General features: G+C 51.5%; 5 protein-coding genes across 5 annotated transcripts; 3 read left to right on the plus strand and 2 right to left on the minus strand.

Annotated features, from left to right (window-relative positions):
* Window positions 1–3089: 3089 nt before the first annotated feature.
* Window positions 3090–7893, plus strand: CTRU02_209719 (ABC bile acid; the record flags this gene model as incomplete). Its single annotated transcript, XM_036720532.1, has 3 exons — window positions 3090–5976; window positions 6029–7278; window positions 7333–7893. The coding sequence occupies 3 exons, from the start codon at window positions 3090–3092 to the stop codon at window positions 7891–7893; spliced, it is 4698 nt and encodes a 1565-aa protein (XP_036587372.1).
* A 1266-nt stretch (window positions 7894–9159) lies between these two features.
* On the minus strand, window positions 9160–9663 carry CTRU02_209720 (uncharacterized protein; the record flags this gene model as incomplete). Its single annotated transcript, XM_036720533.1, has 1 exon — window positions 9160–9663. One exon carries the CDS (start codon window positions 9661–9663, stop codon window positions 9160–9162), a length of 504 nt encoding a protein of 167 aa, XP_036587373.1.
* Window positions 9664–10616: 953 nt separating this feature from the next.
* CTRU02_209721 (GNAT family) lies at window positions 10617–11240 on the plus strand (the record flags this gene model as incomplete). The annotated part of the gene is made up of 1 exon (XM_036720534.1): window positions 10617–11240. One exon carries the CDS (start codon window positions 10617–10619, stop codon window positions 11238–11240), a length of 624 nt encoding a protein of 207 aa, XP_036587374.1.
* Window positions 11241–11569: 329 nt separating this feature from the next.
* On the minus strand, window positions 11570–16488 carry CTRU02_209722 (ATPase; the record flags this gene model as incomplete). The annotated part of the gene is made up of 5 exons (XM_070205327.1): window positions 11570–12808; window positions 12859–13835; window positions 13885–14044; window positions 14989–16346; window positions 16404–16488. 5 exons carry the CDS (start codon window positions 16486–16488, stop codon window positions 11570–11572), a joined length of 3819 nt encoding a protein of 1272 aa, XP_070060975.1.
* Window positions 16489–16937: 449 nt separating this feature from the next.
* On the plus strand, window positions 16938–19892 carry CTRU02_209724 (myb-like DNA-binding domain protein; the record flags this gene model as incomplete). The annotated part of the gene is made up of 1 exon (XM_036720537.1): window positions 16938–19892. One exon carries the CDS (start codon window positions 16938–16940, stop codon window positions 19890–19892), a length of 2955 nt encoding a protein of 984 aa, XP_036587376.1.
* Window positions 19893–20470: the final 578 nt, after the last annotated feature.

The following is a 20470-nucleotide window of genomic DNA, read 5'->3' on the forward strand; positions in this document are numbered from 1 at the left end:
CCAAAAGAACATTTTGATAAAAATGTGCCAGGCGCTTCCTATTTGTGTTTTACCAAAATATCCAGAATCCATTCTAAGGATAGAAATCGAAATCAGTAAAAACACTTGTCTATATCCCAACTATTCGTTATTGATGATGAACTATCTCGGTGGTGGTTGTCACATTCCTGCAGCCCCACGGCACAGTGAGATTTAATATCGACATCTCCAACGGCGGATAGATACCAAAAGTCGCTACGAGGAACATGGGGGGGTGAGTGCTTCCGACCTGTACCATACAGGCGCACGAAACAATGGCGCGTCAGCAGTTGCCTAACTGATTAGGAACCGCAGATTCTTTATGGCAGGTGTAAGAGGGTAAGGTGAGATGTAGTCTATTATTTCCGTCCCCGTCCATTTCCATCCAGGCATCGATTACCATGTTTCTATCGACCTTTACCCTGGCAGCATAGCTAGCCACGTGTGTTTGTGATTCCGAGGTTGCCACTAGTAAGAGACTTGCCAGTTGTGTCTGCAACTAGAAAAAGAGTCTAGATAGGTGCAGCATATCAATGAGCGATTACCAACGACAACTACGGGGGCCAATGTCATACAGACGGTTTGCTGATTAGTGACAGCAAAGGCGGGAGATGTCGACAGACTAGCGGAATTAAAAGAGAAAAAAAGAATAAAAAAAAGCCAACGGACCCATCAAACGACTCGACGAACTGGTCAAGCGCAGATCCACTAGTCGTGATTTGCTAGGCTGACCACCCCTTCTCGATGATGTGCCCGCGGGCGGCGCAGTCAAAGGCCCGCAAATTAGGAGCCTCCCACGTCGGATGTTGGAAGTTTGAAAAGTCGGATAACCAAAGCCATTTTACCTGCCTATTCCAGACTGACATGAATGAGTCTTGCTGTTGGTCTCGGAATCGATGCGTCATGAAATCACCCCGAATCCTGGGGTCTGGGTCGTCTCCTGGAAAGCTCTAGCTTTCTCATCCTGGAATAAGCCCCCGCATATACGCCGTACATTGCTTGCCTAACACTCTGGCTGCAGGACATTCGCAGCCATCACCGATGGACATCATGTTCAATCCAGGATGAATACCCGGCAAATCGGATGCGGATGGGGTCGAAAGGTGGGTGGGAAGGGCCGGCCAGGTCGACGGCCGTGAGGGGAGGGCGAGAAGGGATGTTGCAGGTGGCAGTTTAGCACCATGTTAGTGCAGGATGACTGCATCCCAGCTTATGGACTAACAGGCGGACGGCAGGCCGTTCCACACCCCTCGTAAACGGAATCCATAATCCCCCGGCCTGTGGCGCCCGAAATGTGCTCCATGCCTCCAGGGTCTTAAGGAACTTCTGCCAAGTTGAAACCCACCTGCCACCCTACCTCCTCTGCCATAGTGCAGCAATCTTTTTTTATTTTTTTAAACACCTGCTACACTATGACTATCTATCTATTTTTCTCCGCCGATGACTCAACCGGTGGCAGCCACCAACCACCGCGTCCGGAGCCGCCATGATGGTCATGGATGTGATGTGCAACCCACGTCCTTGAACGCCATCGAAGCCTGGAAGCAAGCCCAAATGTCATCAACCCGGTCAAACGCCATCGTTGCAGGACGGCTGCCTGGGGCCACGGGGCCACAATGTTACAAGTCTTGATAGCACCATCTCCCGGGATATGCAAAGGCGCGGCAAGGCAAGGCAATGCACGTTAAGGTCCACGAAGCGCGCGAGGGGAGATCCGAATTGCAGTCTTGGGAGTACTGGAACCCAGGTAGGTTACTGCAATACGATGTACTACGGCGGAGTTTGGAGCGAGTGGTTGGAAGGCGGTGTGTGGTAAAATTTCCTATTTCGGCACATCTTTTGCCTGGTTTGGGAATGGTAACATCAAAATGCCACATCCCACTGGTACATGAACACATGAACTGAAAGCTTACAATTTTGACATTATACCCGTACCCGAAGGTACATGCGAAAGTACGAAGAAGTGGGGGGAACAAGAAGCGTCAGCTTGGGGGATGGATCCAATGCAGAAATAATCCCGGTCAGCGTCAACCAGCAGCCAGCATCAGGACGGGGGATAAACCATGGGGGGGGGTGTGGTGCCAGACGAATTGGAAAGAAAAAAAAAAAAACACAAGAAAAAAAGTACCACGAACCCGAAAGCCCATCCGTCATGAGATAGCTGCACGCTATCTGATTAACCAATGGCATCGGCCGCTTCAACCAGCTCTGGTAATATATAATACTGATTTGATGCTAAGCGGCTCCTCCTTCTCGAACCTGATCGCTTTTCTTTCTCTTCATACCTCAGGCGCGGCTTCCACTTACCTTTCCAGGACCCCTAGTTCTGGGATTCGTAGTCAGAACTGACTTTAACTCTTGGCTTGGCTCTGCTCACTCGTCCAATTCACTGGCTTAGCCAATCTTTCCCCCCAGTCAGTGACTCAATCGTCTTTCCGACTGGAAAGCTTGGCCATCCCATCCCCCGGATTGCTGAGTTGAGAGGCAAACAAAAAAAACCAGCCGGGAAAGATCAGTGGCAGGCAAAAGTGAGGGGAGGGACGTTACGAAACCAACCTTGCCTCGACGCCACCGGCTCCGTATCGGCCTCCTCCAAACCGACCACATCCGACCTTATTTCCGAGTCCAGTGTCGACATCAAGCTGTCCCCCGTCCAATTTGCCAAAGGCTTCTTCCCTGACTTGCAAGAAACCCGGCGAAACACACAAACCGTTCGTGTTTCCACCAGCGGTACGCCCTTTGGTTGTCCGAAGAGATACACCTACGCCTCGAATCCTTGTGGATCTTTCTCTGGGGTCTGCTTAGCTGCAAGAAACCGGGCCATACCAAATTGGAAATCGCTCTGCAGCGGCAGCGCTTACAAACCAAACCCAACTTCATTGTGGAACCTCCTACTTTGCACAATTGAAAGGCAGGCCTCAAGCCGCCACCTCTTAGAAAAAAAAAAGACAAGGGAAAGAAAACCCAAAACCCTTTTGCCCAACCAACAGGTTCTCCTGTGTCTTTCGTGTTTCGATAACTCTCGCCTTGAGTGATTGTCTGCGAATTTTAATCTCTTCGCAGAGTTCACAATGCAAGATGACTCGATCCTGCTGATTGAGGTCGGAGCTGCTTTGGGCGTCGTCGCTCTCTCTTCAGTTCCGGCTCTCACAAATTTTGTGACGCAACTTCGCTCCCACAAGCCCAAGGACCATTTTTACGAGGATAAGGATGGAAAGAGCACCCCCGAAGCCTCTGCCGCCTTTTCCAATCGCTGGCCCAAAACCTTCATCAACCTGTTCGCCTTTGCCGGACTGGCTCTCTCCGTAGCCAATTCCGTGCTGGCCACCTTCTCCCAACACACTTCTCTCTACCACAGCCTGATCATCACAGAATGGATCACAACCGCCATTTGGGGTCTCCTGACCCTGCAAGCTGTGTCTCTGGCCGCCTCCAACGACTCTGTCCGCGCCTACAACCTTGGCTTGCTGGTCTGGTTTTCCGGCCTTGTCTTGACAGCCGTCCAGGTCTTGCAGAATGCCGAGGTGCTCTATCACCTTTTGAAAAACAGACCCGTCTCTTTTGGTCTCAAGATTGGAGGTCTGGCTGTCTCACTCGCCCTCACGGCAACCAGCGTCTTCTTGCCCCGCAGACCTGACGTCTTCTACGGCGGTAGAATCGTTGATCGTATGGATAGTGTGAGCGCCTACAAGCGGTTCACCTGGAGCTGGTGTGATGACCTTCTCGACACTGCCACCAAGCAGAATGATCTAGAGGTGACAGATCTTCCTAAGCCGAACCACTGGACACGTGCCGGGGACTCGTCTGCCACATGGAAGTCCTACAACTTCAAGTCGGATTCAAACTTGTGGTGGTCCATCATTTGGGCCTTCCGTGTTCCTTTGGCTATTCAATGGGCAATTGCGCTAACCAAGTCCTTCTTGAGTCTCGCTCCGTCCTTCGTCACTCTGCAGATCCTCACCGCTCTGGAGAGGAGACGACCCGGAGACCCGCTCCCTGTAGATGTGTGGATGCTGGTCTTCTGGCTTGGTCTCGCTATCCTTGCTGATGCCTGGGTTGAGGCATGCATGTTCTGGATCTCTTGGGCAGAGCTGTGTATCCCTTTGAGAGGTGCTCTGTCTGCTCTGGTTTTCGAGAAGTCGATGCGCCGGAAGAATGTCAAGGCAGCTTCCAAGACCGATGAAGAACCCAAGGACGGAGAGGCTAATGGAGCGGATGACAAGAAATCCAAGGACAAAGACGCCGAGGAGGAAGGCGACGATGATAGTGTCCTCAAGTCTCGCCAAGCCATCATCAACTTAATCGGCGTAGATGCCAAGCGCGTTTCCGACTTCGCCGCTTTCCAGTTCCTTTTCCCTTCCAGTGCCGCCAAGTTAGCAGTTGCTATCTGGTTCCTTGTCTACTTACTTGGATGGGGTCCTCTCGGCGCCGGTCTTTTGGCCTGGGCTGTCCTGCTCCCTATCAACTTCACCTATGCCAAGGTCTATTCCAAAGCCCAAGACAAGTTGATGAAAATCAGAGATCAGAAGCTTGCTGTTGTGAACGAGGCACTCGTTGGTATGCGCCAAATCAAGTTCTCTGCGCTGGAGCCCCAATGGGAGAAGCGTATCCTGGACATGCGAGAGAAGGAGCTTGGCGCTATCTGGCAGGTCTTCAAGGGCGACACCGTCCTCTTCGGCATGTGGATCACCAGCCCTATCGCACTTGCCGCCGTTTCTTTGGCTGTTTATGCTCTGATCAACGGAAACCTGATCCCGTCGGTTGCATTCGTCAGCATCGGTGTCTTCAAGAACCTCGAGGTTACCTTGGCTGTCATTCCCGAACTCATCACTGATGTCATTGACGCCAACGTTTCCGTCAAGAGAATGCAAGATTACTTGAACGGACCGGAAAAGACTCAAACTGTCACCGAGGGCCCCGACATTGCTTTCGAGAATGCTTCGATTGCCTGGCCAGTTGATGACGAGACTAAGGACGAGGACCGATTCATCTTGCGAAATGTCGACGTGACCTTCCCTGCCGGTGAGCTCTCCGTCATCTCCGGTAAGACAGGCACTGGCAAGAGTTTGATCTTGGCTGCCATTTTGGGAGAGTCCGATCTTCTCTCTGGTAAGATTTATGCGCCGAAGCCTCCTCCGCTTGGTGAACGACATGATGATAAGGCCAACCGTGACAACTGGATTATCCCGAGCAGCATTTCATTCGTTGGCCAGATTCCATGGATCGAGAATGCCACCTTGAGGAAGAACATTCTCTTCGGCCTTCCATATGATGAAGAACGGTACAACAAGACCATTGAGGCTTGTGCTTTGAAAAAGGATCTGGAGATGCTTTCCGATGGTGACAAGACTGAGCTGGGAGCCAACGGCATTAACCTTAGCGGTGGCCAGAAATGGCGACTAACTCTGGCCAGAGCCATCTACTCCCGCGCCGGCATTCTCGTTCTGGACGACATCTTTAGCGCTGTGGATGCCCACGTCGGTCGTCACATCTATGAGAAGTGCCTCACGGGCGATCTTTGCAAGGGACGAACTCGCATTCTAGTCACCCACCACGTCGCCCTTTGCGAACCAAAGACCAAGTTCATCGTCGAGCTGGGAGACGGTACCATCCAACACTCCGGCTTCAAGTCGGATCTCGTTGAGGATGGTACGCTGCAACTGATCAAGAGTCATGAGCAATCTTCTCAGGAAATTGCTGACGAGGAGGCCGCCACTGCTGTGAACTCTGAAGATGCATCCGTGATCGAGCCTTCCGAGGCTGCTGAGCTTAACGGCGATGGTGGTGTTCTCAAGAAAGTTCCCTCCAAGGCAACCCGTCAATTTGTCGAAGATGAAGCTCGCGAGCAGGGCGCCATCAAGAAGCACGTCTACGCTGCGTACCTTAAACAGAGTGGCGGCTGGTCTTGGTGGGGTTTTGGCTTCTTCCTCTTCGCTCTGTATCAGTGCATTGTCATTGGTAAGTCGAGTTCAACATCCAACCGCGAATAGGTATTAACAAGACCCAATAGGGCGATCATGGTGGCTACGCCTCTGGACTGGTCACTACGAGCAACAGGGCGTCCACACCCTTTCAACTCCTCACCAGCACGCGTTCGCCTACACCCTGCAGGACAGTCTGCTCCACGCGCCGCATCACGCACCGTCCGAACTTGCCCGTATCTCGTCAGAGAATGACGACTTCTACTACTACCTGGGTATCTATGTCGGAATCTCTGCCTTCTCCGCAATCCTCGGCACCGGTCGCTTCTTCTACTTCTTCTGCATGAGCTACAAGGCCAGTCAGAGCATGTTCAAGGGTATCACCAAGACTGTCCTCCGAACCCCGCTGCGATGGCTCGACACCGTCCCCACCGGCCGTATCTTGAACCGCTTCACTGCCGATTTCAACGTCATCGACAACAGGCTCGGCATGGATCTTTCCGGTGTTTTTGGTGCGATCCTCAGCGTAATCGGAATTTGCATTACGGCATTTTCAGTCTCCCCTGTCATCATTCCATTGGCCGTCGTGCTCCTTTCCATTGCCGTTTGGATCGGCAAGCGTTACCTGGCTGGAGCCAGACCCGCGAAGCGACTCGAGAGCACTGTCAAGTCCCCCATCTTTGACCTCTTTGGCTCCACTCTGACCGGTATAATGACTATTCGTGGAGCTGACAAGGCGCAAACCTACATTGACGCCATGTACACAAGACTCGATGATTACGGCATGGCATCGTTCTACCTGTGGCTGTTCAACCGCTGGATGGGCTGGCGCATGTCGCTCATTGGCGCCTTGTTCTCCACCGCTGTTGGTTTCGTTGTCTTGGGAAGCCCATACATGAGTGCCTCTCTTGCCGGCTTCACGCTCTCCTTCGCTCTCGAGTTCTCCTTGGCCATCGTCTGGTCTATTCGCCATTATGCCAACATTGAGCTCGACATGAATGCAGCTGAGCGTGTGGTTGAATACTCGGATCTCAAGACTGAAAACCAGGGCGGCATTGAACCCCCTGCCTCTTGGCCCACTGAGGGTCGCGTGGAAGTCAAGGACCTCGTCGTCAGCTACGCCGATGACTTGGCTCCCGTTCTGAAGGGCCTCACTTTCAGCGTCAAGAAGAATGAGAGAATCGGCGTTGTCGGTCGCACTGGTGCCGGAAAGTCTTCGCTGACTCTGGCCCTGTTCCGTTTCTTGGAGGCTCGGTCCGGAAGCATTCATGTTGACGGTTTGGACATTTCCAAGATCAAGCTTCATGACCTGCGATCCCGGCTGGCCATTATTCCTCAGGTAAGATCCATATAATTCCTCTCAAAAAGCATGTCAATACTAATAAACCCTTAGGACCCTGTTCTTTTCTCCGGCACTGTCCGTTCCAACCTCGATCCCTTCGACAACCAGAGCGACGCTGAGCTCCGCGACTCACTGCAGCGCGTGCACCTCGTCGACTCGTCGCCTTCCACTCCCGGCGAGCCTTCCAGCAGCACAACGCCCTCGCTCAACGGCGCTAAGAACGTCAACGTCTTCCGCAATCTCAACTCATCCATCTCTGAGGGTGGCGGTAACCTCTCCCAAGGCCAGCGTCAGCTCCTCTGCCTCGCTCGCGCCATTGTCTCCCGTCCCAAGGTCATGGTTCTCGACGAGGCCACTTCCGCAGTCGACATGAACACCGACGCGCTCATTCAACGTTCTATCCGCGAGGAATTCAACGATTCGACGCTCATCGTCATTGCGCATCGTCTCAGCACTATTGCCGACTTTGACCGTATCCTGGTCCTTAGCGATGGCGCCGTGGCTGAGTACGGCACACCCAAGGAGCTCTGGAACAAGGAAGACGGTGTGTTCAGGGGTATGTGTGAAGAGAGTGGTGAGAAAGAGAAGCTGAAGAACGTCATTTTCGGTTAAGAGCGAGTTTGATCTGCCAGATGGCTGGAGCTGGGAAGAACGCCAGCGAAGCGATATTCCGCGCGCATACTTGTTTATTTTGGGTGTTTCGTTGTATTATTTCTGGCGTATCTCGCCGTGTTCTTCCGTTGGATTAGTATAAAAGTAAGTGGCATAAAAGCCGGGCTGGTAGATTAAGCCCTTGATTGAATATAAAAAAGTCTGAGAGAACATGCGACGTCGCCTTGTTGGGTTCGAGTGATGAGTCTTATGGGTACTTGTACCGATCAGGTCGACTTGTTCCAGTTCCCTTTGTTGTGATGGGAATCTTCTCTGTTGCTGTTATCACCACCATCGATACAGGCTGGCCGAATTGTCTATGTAGTCAATCGCTTCCGATCAATTCTGTCAAGTATTCGCATACTTGCTCAATCTTTTGTGTTGTGAGGGTTCACATGACCCCTTTGCTCAAGTTGGTCACGGACAGAAAATGTCCAAGTCGACGTGTTGCTTTCGTTAAGGTGTCTTCGATGTTACTTGTGCGGGGGGCAGCTCACGCCCCGGAAACGTTAACGTCGTTGCTGCATAAGTTCTCAAAAGGCGGGTGGCGTAGGTAATACAACAGCTTGTGTTTTCAAGCGTTGATGTTCCAAAGGACTGTAACTTTTTGAATTCCCAAACGAGCAGCAGCATGTAAGAAACCACTTGCGATGAATCCGAGCTTTTCTCAACCTTGTGTCGTAGACTGCCGCTTTCAACTTCTTCATGGCTAAACAGTCTACGGGAAAAAAAAGACAAGTAGAGATTAATTTTATTTTATTTTTTCGATAACTAACCTGGAAATCACTACTGCTCACCTTATTGGGTCCTGAAGGTTTTTGGTTGGATGGTGATTATGATCTAAGCAAGAGTCTCTAGTATTTTTATTGAAAAGGTCCTCGGACATTGTTTTTTATCCTAGCAATGTTCTCATGGCCACAGCAGAACATACACATTCATCCGGTCAATTACTTCCTCCGCCCTTTATCGAGAGTTTCTCTTACAATCTACAAGGGTTTCTGGTTAATTAGTATGTGATCATTCCACTTCTAAACTTTTCACGTTTCCTCACTATAGGCTGACCCGGGACGTGTGTTTTTGGTGAAGCTACAACTTAGCAGAATCTTATGTATTATACCTTATAAACAGGAGGCTCTCATCTAGAGACCAAGAAAGTTAAGTCGAGTGAAGATAATTCTACACACACAAAGCCCGCCGCGGCAGTCGTATTCTGCGGGTCCCAAGTCATCAATAAAACAAATAAAACATCCCCAAGGCAAAGATCGGCACGCTCGTAAACAGATGCGCCTTGGCCTTGGACCTCCCGACGTCTACCGCCTTCTTCGAGCTCTCGGCACTCTTCAAATACTCTGAAATGACGGCGGCGCCGCTGAGTCCCACGCCAGCGCCCAGCGTCAGCACAATACCCACGCACCGTCGCACTGCGGTTGCTGCCTCCGGCGACGCGCGGCAGGTATCGGAGAAATGGCCGTAGAGGAGAAGCCCCAGGATGCTCGAGGTCATGTGCAGATTGCGTGCGCCCTTGACCTTGATGAGCGCATGGTGGAAGGCGTCAAACTGGGAGGGCGCCACGGAGGCCTTGGTGGGCGGGACGAGGCCGAATGTCGCGGCGCCGGACTCGGGGTTGGCGAGGTTGATGATGCCGTCTGCGGCCCCAAAGAGGGCGAGCAGGCCTGTGAAAATCGGCAGCGCGGCTGGTTTCCAGAATGTTGTGGAAGTTGAGGTGGCCATTATGAAACGATTTTCCTCCAGGGAAAGTGGCTTGGTAAGATGGCAAAGGAGCGGAATGGAGTGTTGCCTAAAGCGGGCCTGTATTGATGGCTGCCCCGGCAGATAGGGACCTTTGTGATGATGTTTATCGTGCTCACCCAGGCGATCTTACTTCTGTTGTTGCCTGGGGGGTTTGAATATGTGTAGTGTCAGGGGCTCCGTGTAAATCACGTGGAGTAAGATAGAGTTGCGTCTACTTCAAGCCACCTCTGACGTTCGGCGAATGGGAGTTGTCTAGCCAAGACAACACTCACTAACGAACGCCCTCCCTTCGGTGAGACAAACAACAATAGACAGACACCTACGTAATCGTGCTATTCGTCATAGTAAAACCTAAAGACGACCTATTTTTGGCATATTTCCGACTTACAGTAACTTTATATGAAGCGAGCCAGAAAGCTCATTGTATCCCAGCAACGGAGCCATGAGGGCTTGAATTTTCTCAACATCGAGAAATAAATCTTGATACAAGCCTTTTTGGAATGGTGCTGCCAAACCCGAGAAAATTACAATGGTAGACGCGGAAAATGGAACTTCTGTACAATACGGGATATAAAATGCCCTGCAGAGGCACAGTTGTCACTACCATCCCGAAAGCGTTAGCCTAGAGCTCCCAATCCCTGCCTTGCTATCCATAACATTTCGTTCCATTTAGTAAGAGGACATGTTGCTCTTGATTGCTTATCTTCTCTGTATCCTCAGCGCGCCTTCTCATCAAACTCATTTCATGTTATACCTTCCTTTCCTCCAATAATCGTTCGTAAAGCTTCTAGCACCCTGCATACGACATGAGCAGCCAAAACAACACCGCCGGAAACCCGGCAGTTTCTATTTGTGCTGTAAAGCCCGAAGACGTTTCTGCTCTCGTCAAGGTCCACGCAGCAGCTTTCAAAGCCGATCAGTTCTCAAACTTGATGCTACTTAACCGCAACGAGAACGCACATCAGGAACTCATGCGCAAGTCAATCCAGAGCTGGATTTCGGACCCGGATGCCAGGCTCTTGAAAGCAACCGACGCCAACGACCAAGTAATAGGTTGGTCTTGTTGGATAACCAAAGAAGCGCAACAGAGTGAGACGACTACCGGCACAGAATCAAAACCGGAAAATGAAACTGTACGCGAGGGTGCGGCTCCCGAGGAACTTTCAAAGCGGAAAGCAGAGCCACCTCAAGACCCAGCGCGAGCTCTCGGCGGACTCATGTTCAAAGATAGAGTCGCCTGGGAGGAAAAGTATCTCAAGGGGAAAAGGTATGCGGTATTGCAGGGCCTTGCTACGGATCCGCTTTACCAACGTCGGGGCATCGGAACCAAACTGGTTCAACAGGGTCTCGAAGAGATCGATGCCGAGGGCCTCCCATGCTGGATTCACGCGTCGCCTTCGAGTTACAAGTTGTATGAGAAGGCTGGCTTTCAGGAAGTCGGTAGGAATGATTACGACCTTGATGAGTGGGCACCTGGAGGTAAGAATGGGAACCGAGGATGGGGCAGATACACGTTTAGACACATGCTTCGACCTGCCAGAACCGCGACTATATAGTGTGGCAGAGGAGCATTAGGAGAGTTGAGAGACATGCGCTCACACCAGCAACGTGTTGTATACAGAGGGAAGGGCGGCCGGGCATCACTAGTCCACAATGGATAAATATGCTTACATTGATCGAAGGAGTGTGCTCATGCTGCGTGGTGATACCAAATGAAAACCCTTCCTCAGTGTGCATTACATTTAGTCCCCACGTCTCAATAGTCCATTTTATCATCATCATCATCATCAATTTGCCTGCTTAACCTGAAACCAAAACCAGATACCAGAGGAGACCCAAACATACGAAAACTAGGACGGAAAACTAACAGCAGAAAGAGGCCAAGTTATTCGGAATAAAGTTCTCCCTCCTCATCATCTTCTTCAACATCAGCCTCACTTTCACCATCATAGACGTTACCGCTTCGCAAGTAGTCCCTAAAACCACGGCTCATCTTGACAACAGCCCGGAGATGCTTATCGGTGATGGTCACACGATCACTACCCTCTTCGGCAGCATCGCTTTCAGCAAGCGCAAGAGCCGTCTGCAATGCATTTCGAATCTCTCTGCCGTTCCAGCGCAAGGAACGGACATCTCGTGACTCGTACGCATAATCCCTTGTAGCGACAGAGACGCGGACCCGGCCGGCAGAATCCTTGTCCAACCGCTCGAAGTTGTTCGCCCAGATACGTTCGCGATCCAAGTCAGTCAGGTTCTGGTAGTGCAGTGCAACGTGGATCCGTGATGTAAAAGCAGCATCAAAAGCTTGGACGCGATTGGTGGTTAGGAAGAGCACGCCACGGTAGTACTCCAGAGCTCGCAGGAAGACGGAGACAAGGCCATTGCGGTCTATGTCCTTGGATCTGCGGCGCTCAAGGTAAACGTCTGCTTCATCTAGGAGGACCAACGCGCCAAAGCGCTGGCCAAGCTCAAGGAAGTAGGACAGGTTGGTCTCCACGTCACGCGAGTCCACGCTGAGGTCTCCTGATGTGAGAGAGATGAGGGGACGATTGGTCATCTCCGCCACGCATTCCGCCGTGCATGTCTTGCCAACACCCGGCGCACCATGGAGCAGGAATATCCTACCCTCGCCCTTGTTCTTGACAAAGTCATTGCCCCAGGGTGATACTCTTCCGGAGTCATTGGCAGCGAATTTGCCAATGAGAGCCTTGACTGTCGTCTTGATCTCGTCGTCGAGAACAAGATACTTAAAAGCTTCACGATCGGTAACAACTGGCTTCAAGTGCTCAAGGTATAGGTGGCCCCAGTCACGCTTACCTAGCAAAAAGCCGGGCATGACTTTGATGCACGCGATATAAAACAAATCGCTGGTTGGTGGTGTGGATTTTGTAGGTTTGATGTTTTCAAATTCGGCGTAAGGGCTCTGATCGTCTTGATCAGTGGTAATAGGGCATGACTTGCAGCCACAGCGAGGGCGAAAGTGAGGCAGATAGTCAAGTACTGGCGGAGGGCCGTGACTGGGTGGCAGGCCCGGAAGCTTGTGGGATCGGGAGTCACGATCGCCGTAAGGCCCAAGATGAAAGCGGCGGAAGCCTTCGGCATCACAGATGACGCGCCCGGTCATCTGTCCAAATGTTAGTTTCGCATTTAAAAGACGTTTGGTGCTCAACTTACGTAGCCTGAAGGCTCACGGAGTGCGGGCCCTCGGCGAGAGTATGAATTCTGTACCAGCAGACCGTCGTATTCCATGTATGTTGGTCGTTGCAGAAGGTCCCAGTACAATTTACCCAGCCTGACTTGCTTCTGCAACATAGCAACAGGATCATCAGGGAAGAACCGAGACGGCACAATGTCCAAGGAATGGATGACTTGCTCGCCCACCCACGAGGACAACTTGTACTCCACCATCTTCCGTTGCATCTTACTGCGCCCCATCTCGAGCAGCCAGCATGTCACCACCCACTGATTCATTTGCTCATCCGACCCCTCGAGTTGGTTGATACTGCTGACAATGAGTGGCTGCCAGACATCTTCGTGATTGACGTAGACAACCTCGCCAGGCTTGACCACCATCCAGTAGTTCTCGAATGTCGCCACTGGAGTGTTACGTTGGTGCCGTTCTTCCTCCTTACGAATGGATTCTCCAACACTCTTCTCGATAAAGTTAAGAAGTATGTCGATGTGTTCGGCGGTCACGCGTGCGTACTCTGAGGAGTGGCATGCAGGTTGGTGAGACTTATACCTTGCCAAAGCATCACGGTGGTGGACAATGACATGATATGGGGCGTCGATCTTCACGATGTCTCCAAAAAGATTGACATTGGGGTAATATGCCACAGTGGCTCTCAGGGCGTTTATCAAATGCGAAGAATGGATTATCATGTGGGTGCGCTCAGTCCCGGCAGGTCTGCTGGGATTGTCGTTGATTTCAATATCGGAAGAATACGGGCTGTATGGGCTGAACTCATCCTCCTCGCTATCGTAGTGGCGTTTGGAGCGAGGAGGCGGACGGCGCCGAGGCCTTGCTTTGAAGTGAGACCAAACCTTGGTCACAACCTCAAGCACAGGTTCCGTAACCTTCTTGGCTGTGCTCTCGCCATTCCTGGTTCCATATTCTGGAATTTCTTCGAATGGCGTATCACTCTCTCGGGCTGTTGAGAGAGTCAGCAGAGTAGCTTCAGTAGCGAGCTGGTTACTTACTATCGATGGATTTACCGGTAACGCCAATGTACTGCAGCACATACAAGATTTCTGGCGCTGGCTGGTCCTTAGAGATGTCTTGAAGAACTAGAGACTGCTCATCGTTCAAGGGCGGGACCCGCCTGAAGGCGACCTCCTCAAAGGTCTCGTCATCGATGGTCTGTTTAAGTGTTAGCAATATGTCATCTACATGCGAAGACGTCAGTCGCCTGGGAAGGCTAACCCTATCACCTCGACCGATCATGTTGGGTAGACTGCCGAGTATGTTGAAGGAGAACAAGAAGGAAAGACGCGCTCGAGAGAATAGATGGAAAGGAAGGACGAGAGAGGCGTTGCGGTTCGATGCGGCTCACTTAAGTTATAGCAATGGATGATGGCAGGCCAAATGTTGATTGGCTATCACTTCTTGCCAACCTTGCTGATTGGCATAAGAAGTAAGGCGGACAGTCATCTGCCTTGAGGGAATGAATCTCGGTTTCATGGTGACTGATTGGTGGCTGGGTAATGCAGCCGATTCCGCTTTGCATAGAGAGTGCCTTGTAATGTAGAGTAGTGAGGCAACTAGGGCGCTCTGCTGCCTAGATCAGTGGGTATCCCCAATCAGCGAGGAGGACGAGGTTCTGGGGCTGACAGAAGTGTATAAGCAGTGAGACTGCAACTTTGGAACTAGCGTGTCTTTTAATGTGGGAATGGTGCTGGTCTGATTGAGACGTCACATGAAAGATTGTGCTTGGCGTTCAACGGTTAGCAAATCGTCGACTTCTGTGCACTATGACTGTAATAATTTTATCTAGCCAGGTTGCCGGTTTATGAATAAACTCAATCTCCGGCTTCACGATAACGATCTCGCATGATAAATAGAAATTCATTCTCCCGCCTCGATCGGAGAAAGATATTAGCCTGGTTTCCTAGATACAGGAAGCATGTACTGCTCCCAAGTGTGAAAGTTGCCCCTCCAGAACGCCTGAACCCCACACGCTTGTTCTATTCCCGTAATGGACGACCCAAAACTCCAAGAAAAAGCCAGAGTGGTATAATTAATGCCTGTGGACTGCGATGCGATCACGGCATCTAGGTGTTAGTAGTCCTCGCTAAGGAATTTACGTTGCTGGCGTGTGCTAACAAAAACTTGCAGCATGTCAACGTTAGCTTGCACGCTTTTGTCCAGCTATCATCCTGTGTCATTCCGATCTTAATGCTGACGTCCATGATTTTGTCGCCATCAATCTTATAGGGGAGACTGAGTGGATGACCACTTGCTGCAGTCTGCCTATGGACAAAAGCGCCCAACTGCCGCACAAGTTCGAGAAAAGCGACCATAGCGTTGTCAAACTTGCGGTGCATGAAGGTTAGTCCAAGGGGCAGGTCACCATTCGAGAAAAGCTCCAGAACATGCTTCTTCGGTGCTGGCGGCGGTGCATTGCGGTGAGAGCCTATACGACTTGCAGCTGGAGACGGCAGCTCATATCGAACAATCTTGGATGTGCTCCCCATAGGCTGCGGCTCAAAGCCATCAAACTTATATCCTAGTTTGTCCGCCACCGTGACGAGCAACAGCAGCGCATGCCCCCATGCAGCATTGATCTCGGGCCAATCAACCGGCTTACTCGAGGTTCTGCCTAATCTCAGCCCATTGATGGTCGCAAACGTGCCGTCGTGACTGATGCAAAAGGTGTCATTGTATACGTTAGATCGCTGTAACTTCTCCAAAAGCTGGGCGTCGTTATCGAACTTCGAGTTGATGCTATCACGCTCGTTTTGAAAGTCGGCAAGTTTCGTAGCAAAGGCATTGCGTTCACGCCAGAAAAGCTCCTCGTCCCGATCGAGTTGTTGTGCATCCTCCTCCAGCGCAATGATTTCCGCATCCACTGCTGCCTTCTCCTTTTCCAAGCGCAGAAGCTCCGCCATTGCTTCCGCTTCGGCTTGCTTCGCCTGTTTCAGCGCCTCTTCCTGTGCTTTGACGTCCTCCTCGCTCGGCTGGTCGCTCTGTACTTGCTTGAGGAACCCAACATATGCGTCCCGCTCCCTCGCTGCGCCTTCCAATTTCTTCTGAAGGCCCTCCACAAGCATATCGGTACACTCTACGCAAACGGGATGGTCGATGTCGGATCGCGCGGAAAGAATCTCGAATAGCTTGTTGATGCGTTCCATCTCATGTGCCTTGCTATGCGGTTCTTCAGGGCCCTTGTGACTGTTCTTATTTCCTCTGCTCGATTTCAAATTCGCTGGTTGAGGTTCTGGTCTCGAGAGCACCGGCTGCGCGACTTGGGATTCGGTCAGGTAGATGAAGGACATTGTCGAATCCCTTTGACCCGAAGTCGACGGACCGCTGCCATGACGTTTGAATGTCGCAGTCGCCGCATTCTGAGATACCTTATCGTAAAGAGCCTTTCTTTGAGTGTCTTGTGGGTGCGAGGGCCGCGAAGATGGTGTCTTGTTGGGGGACTGTTGCGAAGAAGAGGCTGAGCTGGTTAACTAAGCTGCACACGACGGCTTGGAATCTAGGACCATGTACGAACCAACAAGGAGATCATACGCCGCAGGGTTCAGATCCTCAAGGGAACTATCAAGCTTGAGGGGTGTGCGGCACTTTTGACAATACATCTTGCTGTCGCACGCATACTTGCGCGCTGGTGGTGAAGAAAGTAGGTGACGGGTTTGAGGAAGTCTGGTGATGTAATCGAGCACTGGGTGTACAGGTGGAGGTTGGAGGCTCAGTGGAGGACCGCCCAGCTGACTGTGGCCTAGAGGTGGGTTGGACACTAGGTTCCTGGTCTGCTGTAGGGGTTCTGGCTCAATATGGCGCTAAGCAATGTGGGAGGGTCAAGGACATTCTAGCAGTATGCTCCCTGGCAACAGCATGCACCCCACGTGGCTCGTGCGTTTCCACTTTACGCGAATTCTAAGAGATCCGTGCACCGCGTTGAAGCGCGTCCTACAATCTTGGATGTGGGCTAATCTCATTATCGCCTGCAGCAGTCCAACGCTGTCTATGCCTTCGTCCGTTGTTCGGATTTATAATTAACAATAAATTCCAATACCGACGAGACTAGATGGAACCCCCGGCAAAGAGACCAAGGACTGGCTCATCACCATTGGGTCAGCAGAACAATTATGAGGATGACGAACTCAACTTTGAGCCCGATGAGGTGTCTCAGATGAGGGACCCCGGCTATCAATTTGAACAGTCTCGGGCTTTCGCAGCTTTTAAGCTCAAATCAACGTTTGAGCATATCTTTGAAAAGTATGAGAGAGATTTCACGGGAATTGGCGATGAGATTGATCTAAGGACCGGCAAGATCATTACGAATAATGGCCATCTGGAGAATATGCGAAATGAAAGAGATACAGGGATACCTGACGAAGACGAAGAGGATGAAGGGATTCTTCTGGAAGACGCCTTTGGGTATGACGAAGACATTGACGAAGACGCCAATCCCAGTACACACCATACAGGTTCGCATGAGAGTTCTGATGAACCAGACGATGACGACGAAAGAACCCGGCACGGAAAGAAGGACAAAACTAACAGATTACCACGGGGTGTATCTAGCACCTTGAGACTGGGATCTGAGCAACGACTATCGACGGCTTCTGAACCCAGACCGAGTTGGGGCTCGGAGCCAGAAGCTGTGGACCCGACCTGGAGGGCTCCTGAGATACACCAACCGAAGCTGGGAGACAGCCTCATGTCTAAGCTCCATGGTGCGAGATATCGCTTCCCTGCCAGTCAGGGATCTCAATCTGTGTGGTCTTCCAGACCAGACAGCGAGCAGGAAAAGATGACACCAGAACCTGCCCGAATCGATTTGGCATTGCTATCTCGTGCGAGACAGGAGTCCATAAAATTGGGAAGGCCAACGTCAATGAAACTACTGCAGGCGTTCACCGCTGAGGATGAAAACGGAGATGATATCCTTGGAGTCTCAGTTGCGGAGCGATCACCGGGAGTTGGTGAGACCAAGAACAAACCGACCAGAGCCGAAAAGCTCGATGCAAGTGATACACAAGAGCAGCCCGTGCCAACATTGGCAGGTTCTTCTAGACTGGGTTCTCCCGACAAAGCCATTGCAACATATACCAAAACTGAAAAGTCGTCAAAGAAGGAACCAAAAAAGAAACAGACTGTTAAGACCAGACTCCCAAGCTCGAAGACGACGGCTGAAATAGCGGAGAACGAATCCGAAACAGTTGAAACGCACTCAAAAGACGATGTTGCCGAAAGTGAAGCTGGACCAGCTGTGCCTTACCTCGTGACAAACGACAAGGTACAAAAGAAATCGATACAGCGACTTGTCATCGAATTGCCCGCAAGAGTTCCTGCTCCAGAAGACATTACCGAGGTTGAGGACCCCGAGGATGTTGATACATTCGTTCCAGCAGAGCAATCTCCAGTGGCTACTCGAAAGTCCAATGTCCCCATTTCTGGCGTGCCTTCAAATGGCTCGATGTCGAAGAGCGCACTAGAAACGGCCTTTTCCGAGCCGCAAGATATCACTGCGGAAGATTTGTCGGTGGCTACCGAAGAACAATCCAAGAAAGACGTCAACGCACCCAAAGAGAAGTTTACAAGGCACGAGATTGACCCCTCCTACGCCTTCTCCGATGACGAAGAAGGCATTCCTACAATACGAACAAGAAGCCGGCGTGGCGACAAACTGGCTTTAGGTCGGACAGTTTCAAATAATGATAGTCCAACTTCGCTCGCCTCTGAAGCATTGTTTAAGGATGTGGAAGCCTCAAAAAACGATATTGGCAAGCAGACACGGCGAAATAGCTCAAATATGACCTCATTGCCAAACATAAACGGACATCTTGTCGAAAACTCCAATCTTATGGATTTCGACTTCTCTGAGGCCGGGCAAGCTGACGAGCCAATGGAGACTGTCGAGAATCCGAGTGTCTCCCAGGGACAGAGTCACCCTTGGCAAAGCGCTGAAGATTGCTCAATGATCGAAAAGTCACCAACAGGACAGTCTCTCGAACTTGAAAAGCCTTCTCAACAAGAATTCATCGCAGAAGGGCAAGGTGTAGTGGGTATAGAGTCAACCCCTATTACCGCATCCAAGACCCTCCCAGAGGAGTCCCAACGTTTAGAGGTTCAAGACTCCGACGAGGACGAAGGCTTCACAGTCACCCTGCTTGACGAGATCGACGACGTAGTTGTCACGGAGCCTGAGCCCGAGTCCCAGCCTGGGGTCATGGACATCGAGCTGCCAACCCTTCCACCGCCAGCCGAAACCCAAATAGAGCCCAGTACTCTGCCTGTTCCTCCCAAAAGAGGACGAGGCCGACCCCGCAAAGCTGCCTCAGAACGTACCCAAAAGGAGTTTGTATCACCTATGCGCCGTCTGAATCTTCAATCAAGCAGTCCCCTCAAAAGATACGCCGCCGCCAACCTAAAGGCACGCAAACCAGTCAACGCCATTAAGGCGTCCGATACAACCACTGTCAAGTCCAAATTACCAACCCTCGAACGCGAAATCTCCTCCAAATCCTCCACCCAAGCCCAGCAAGAGACTGAGAAAACATCTCCTTTCCCTCCACGACCGTCCTCGACAGCCAAGGACTCTCCGCACCCACACACCCCTTCATCCAAGTCGCAGACTACAAAACGCACCCCGTCTTCCCGCCGCTCATTCGTCTCCCTTGTCCCGGACGATGACGGAGACGAGCTCACCCTCAGCCTATTCAGGGCCTGGACAAACAACAGTGGCGGGTCATCGGACGGGCGAAGAAAGGAGCCATACGCCCCTGTGCTGCTTGCCGGCCCGCAGACCAAGATCACTACGCCGATGAAACAACGCTCGCACAACATCGGCAGTAGTGGCAGCGGGGCCAGTAAGGGGAGGAAGCGGAAGGCCGCATGGGCTTTCGCCGCAACGCCCACTGAGGTTGGGTTTGGAAGCCCCTCGGGGTCACTCGTGAAAACGCCGGGAGGACGAATGCGGCGTTGCGGAGAAGACGGGTTCAAGTGTGATAGGGATTTTTGCTTTACATGTTTATAGAAGAGAGCTTGTTTGTCTCCTTGCTCCATGGTCAGATAAGGATTACGAAGGCGATTGTTCCGGGAGCCTCTTTGGCGCTGATTAGATATAAAAATCGTGATTGGGAAAGCGATGAGCAGAGCGACATGGTATATCATAGGGAGGATGGATAGGGGATACGGAAGCGAAAGAAACGCTTCCTCATTAGCCGCTACATGAAACGAATACCCGAGAGCTTCTGTAGAGAAAAAGAAATTTCATGAAAACCGTGTATGCAAAGCCATCCACGCAAAATCTGACCCAGGGTTATGGGGGCATTTGGAACACAACAGTGACCACCAGCCTCGCAAACGCCTTTCCCCTCCAATGTGGTGAAAATGCCGGGCCGGATCCTTGGGCATGCCAGTCTCCACATCCCTTTCCCTCTACGTTCTTCCGCCGCGGGGAAGCCCCTTAAATCCTGCCTGCTGTAACGGCGTTCACACCTTTGTTTCTCTTTGTGTACCATCATCTGTAGCGTCGCTCAAACATAGTCGATATCGGTCTTGAGATTCATTCCATTTCGTTAGAGGTGAGGAGCGGGAAAAGACTTGCAATGC

Source organism: Colletotrichum truncatum, assembly GCF_014235925.2.
Source record: "Colletotrichum truncatum strain CMES1059 chromosome Unknown Contig_0006, whole genome shotgun sequence".
Lineage (NCBI taxonomy): Eukaryota > Fungi > Ascomycota > Sordariomycetes > Glomerellales > Glomerellaceae > Colletotrichum > Colletotrichum truncatum.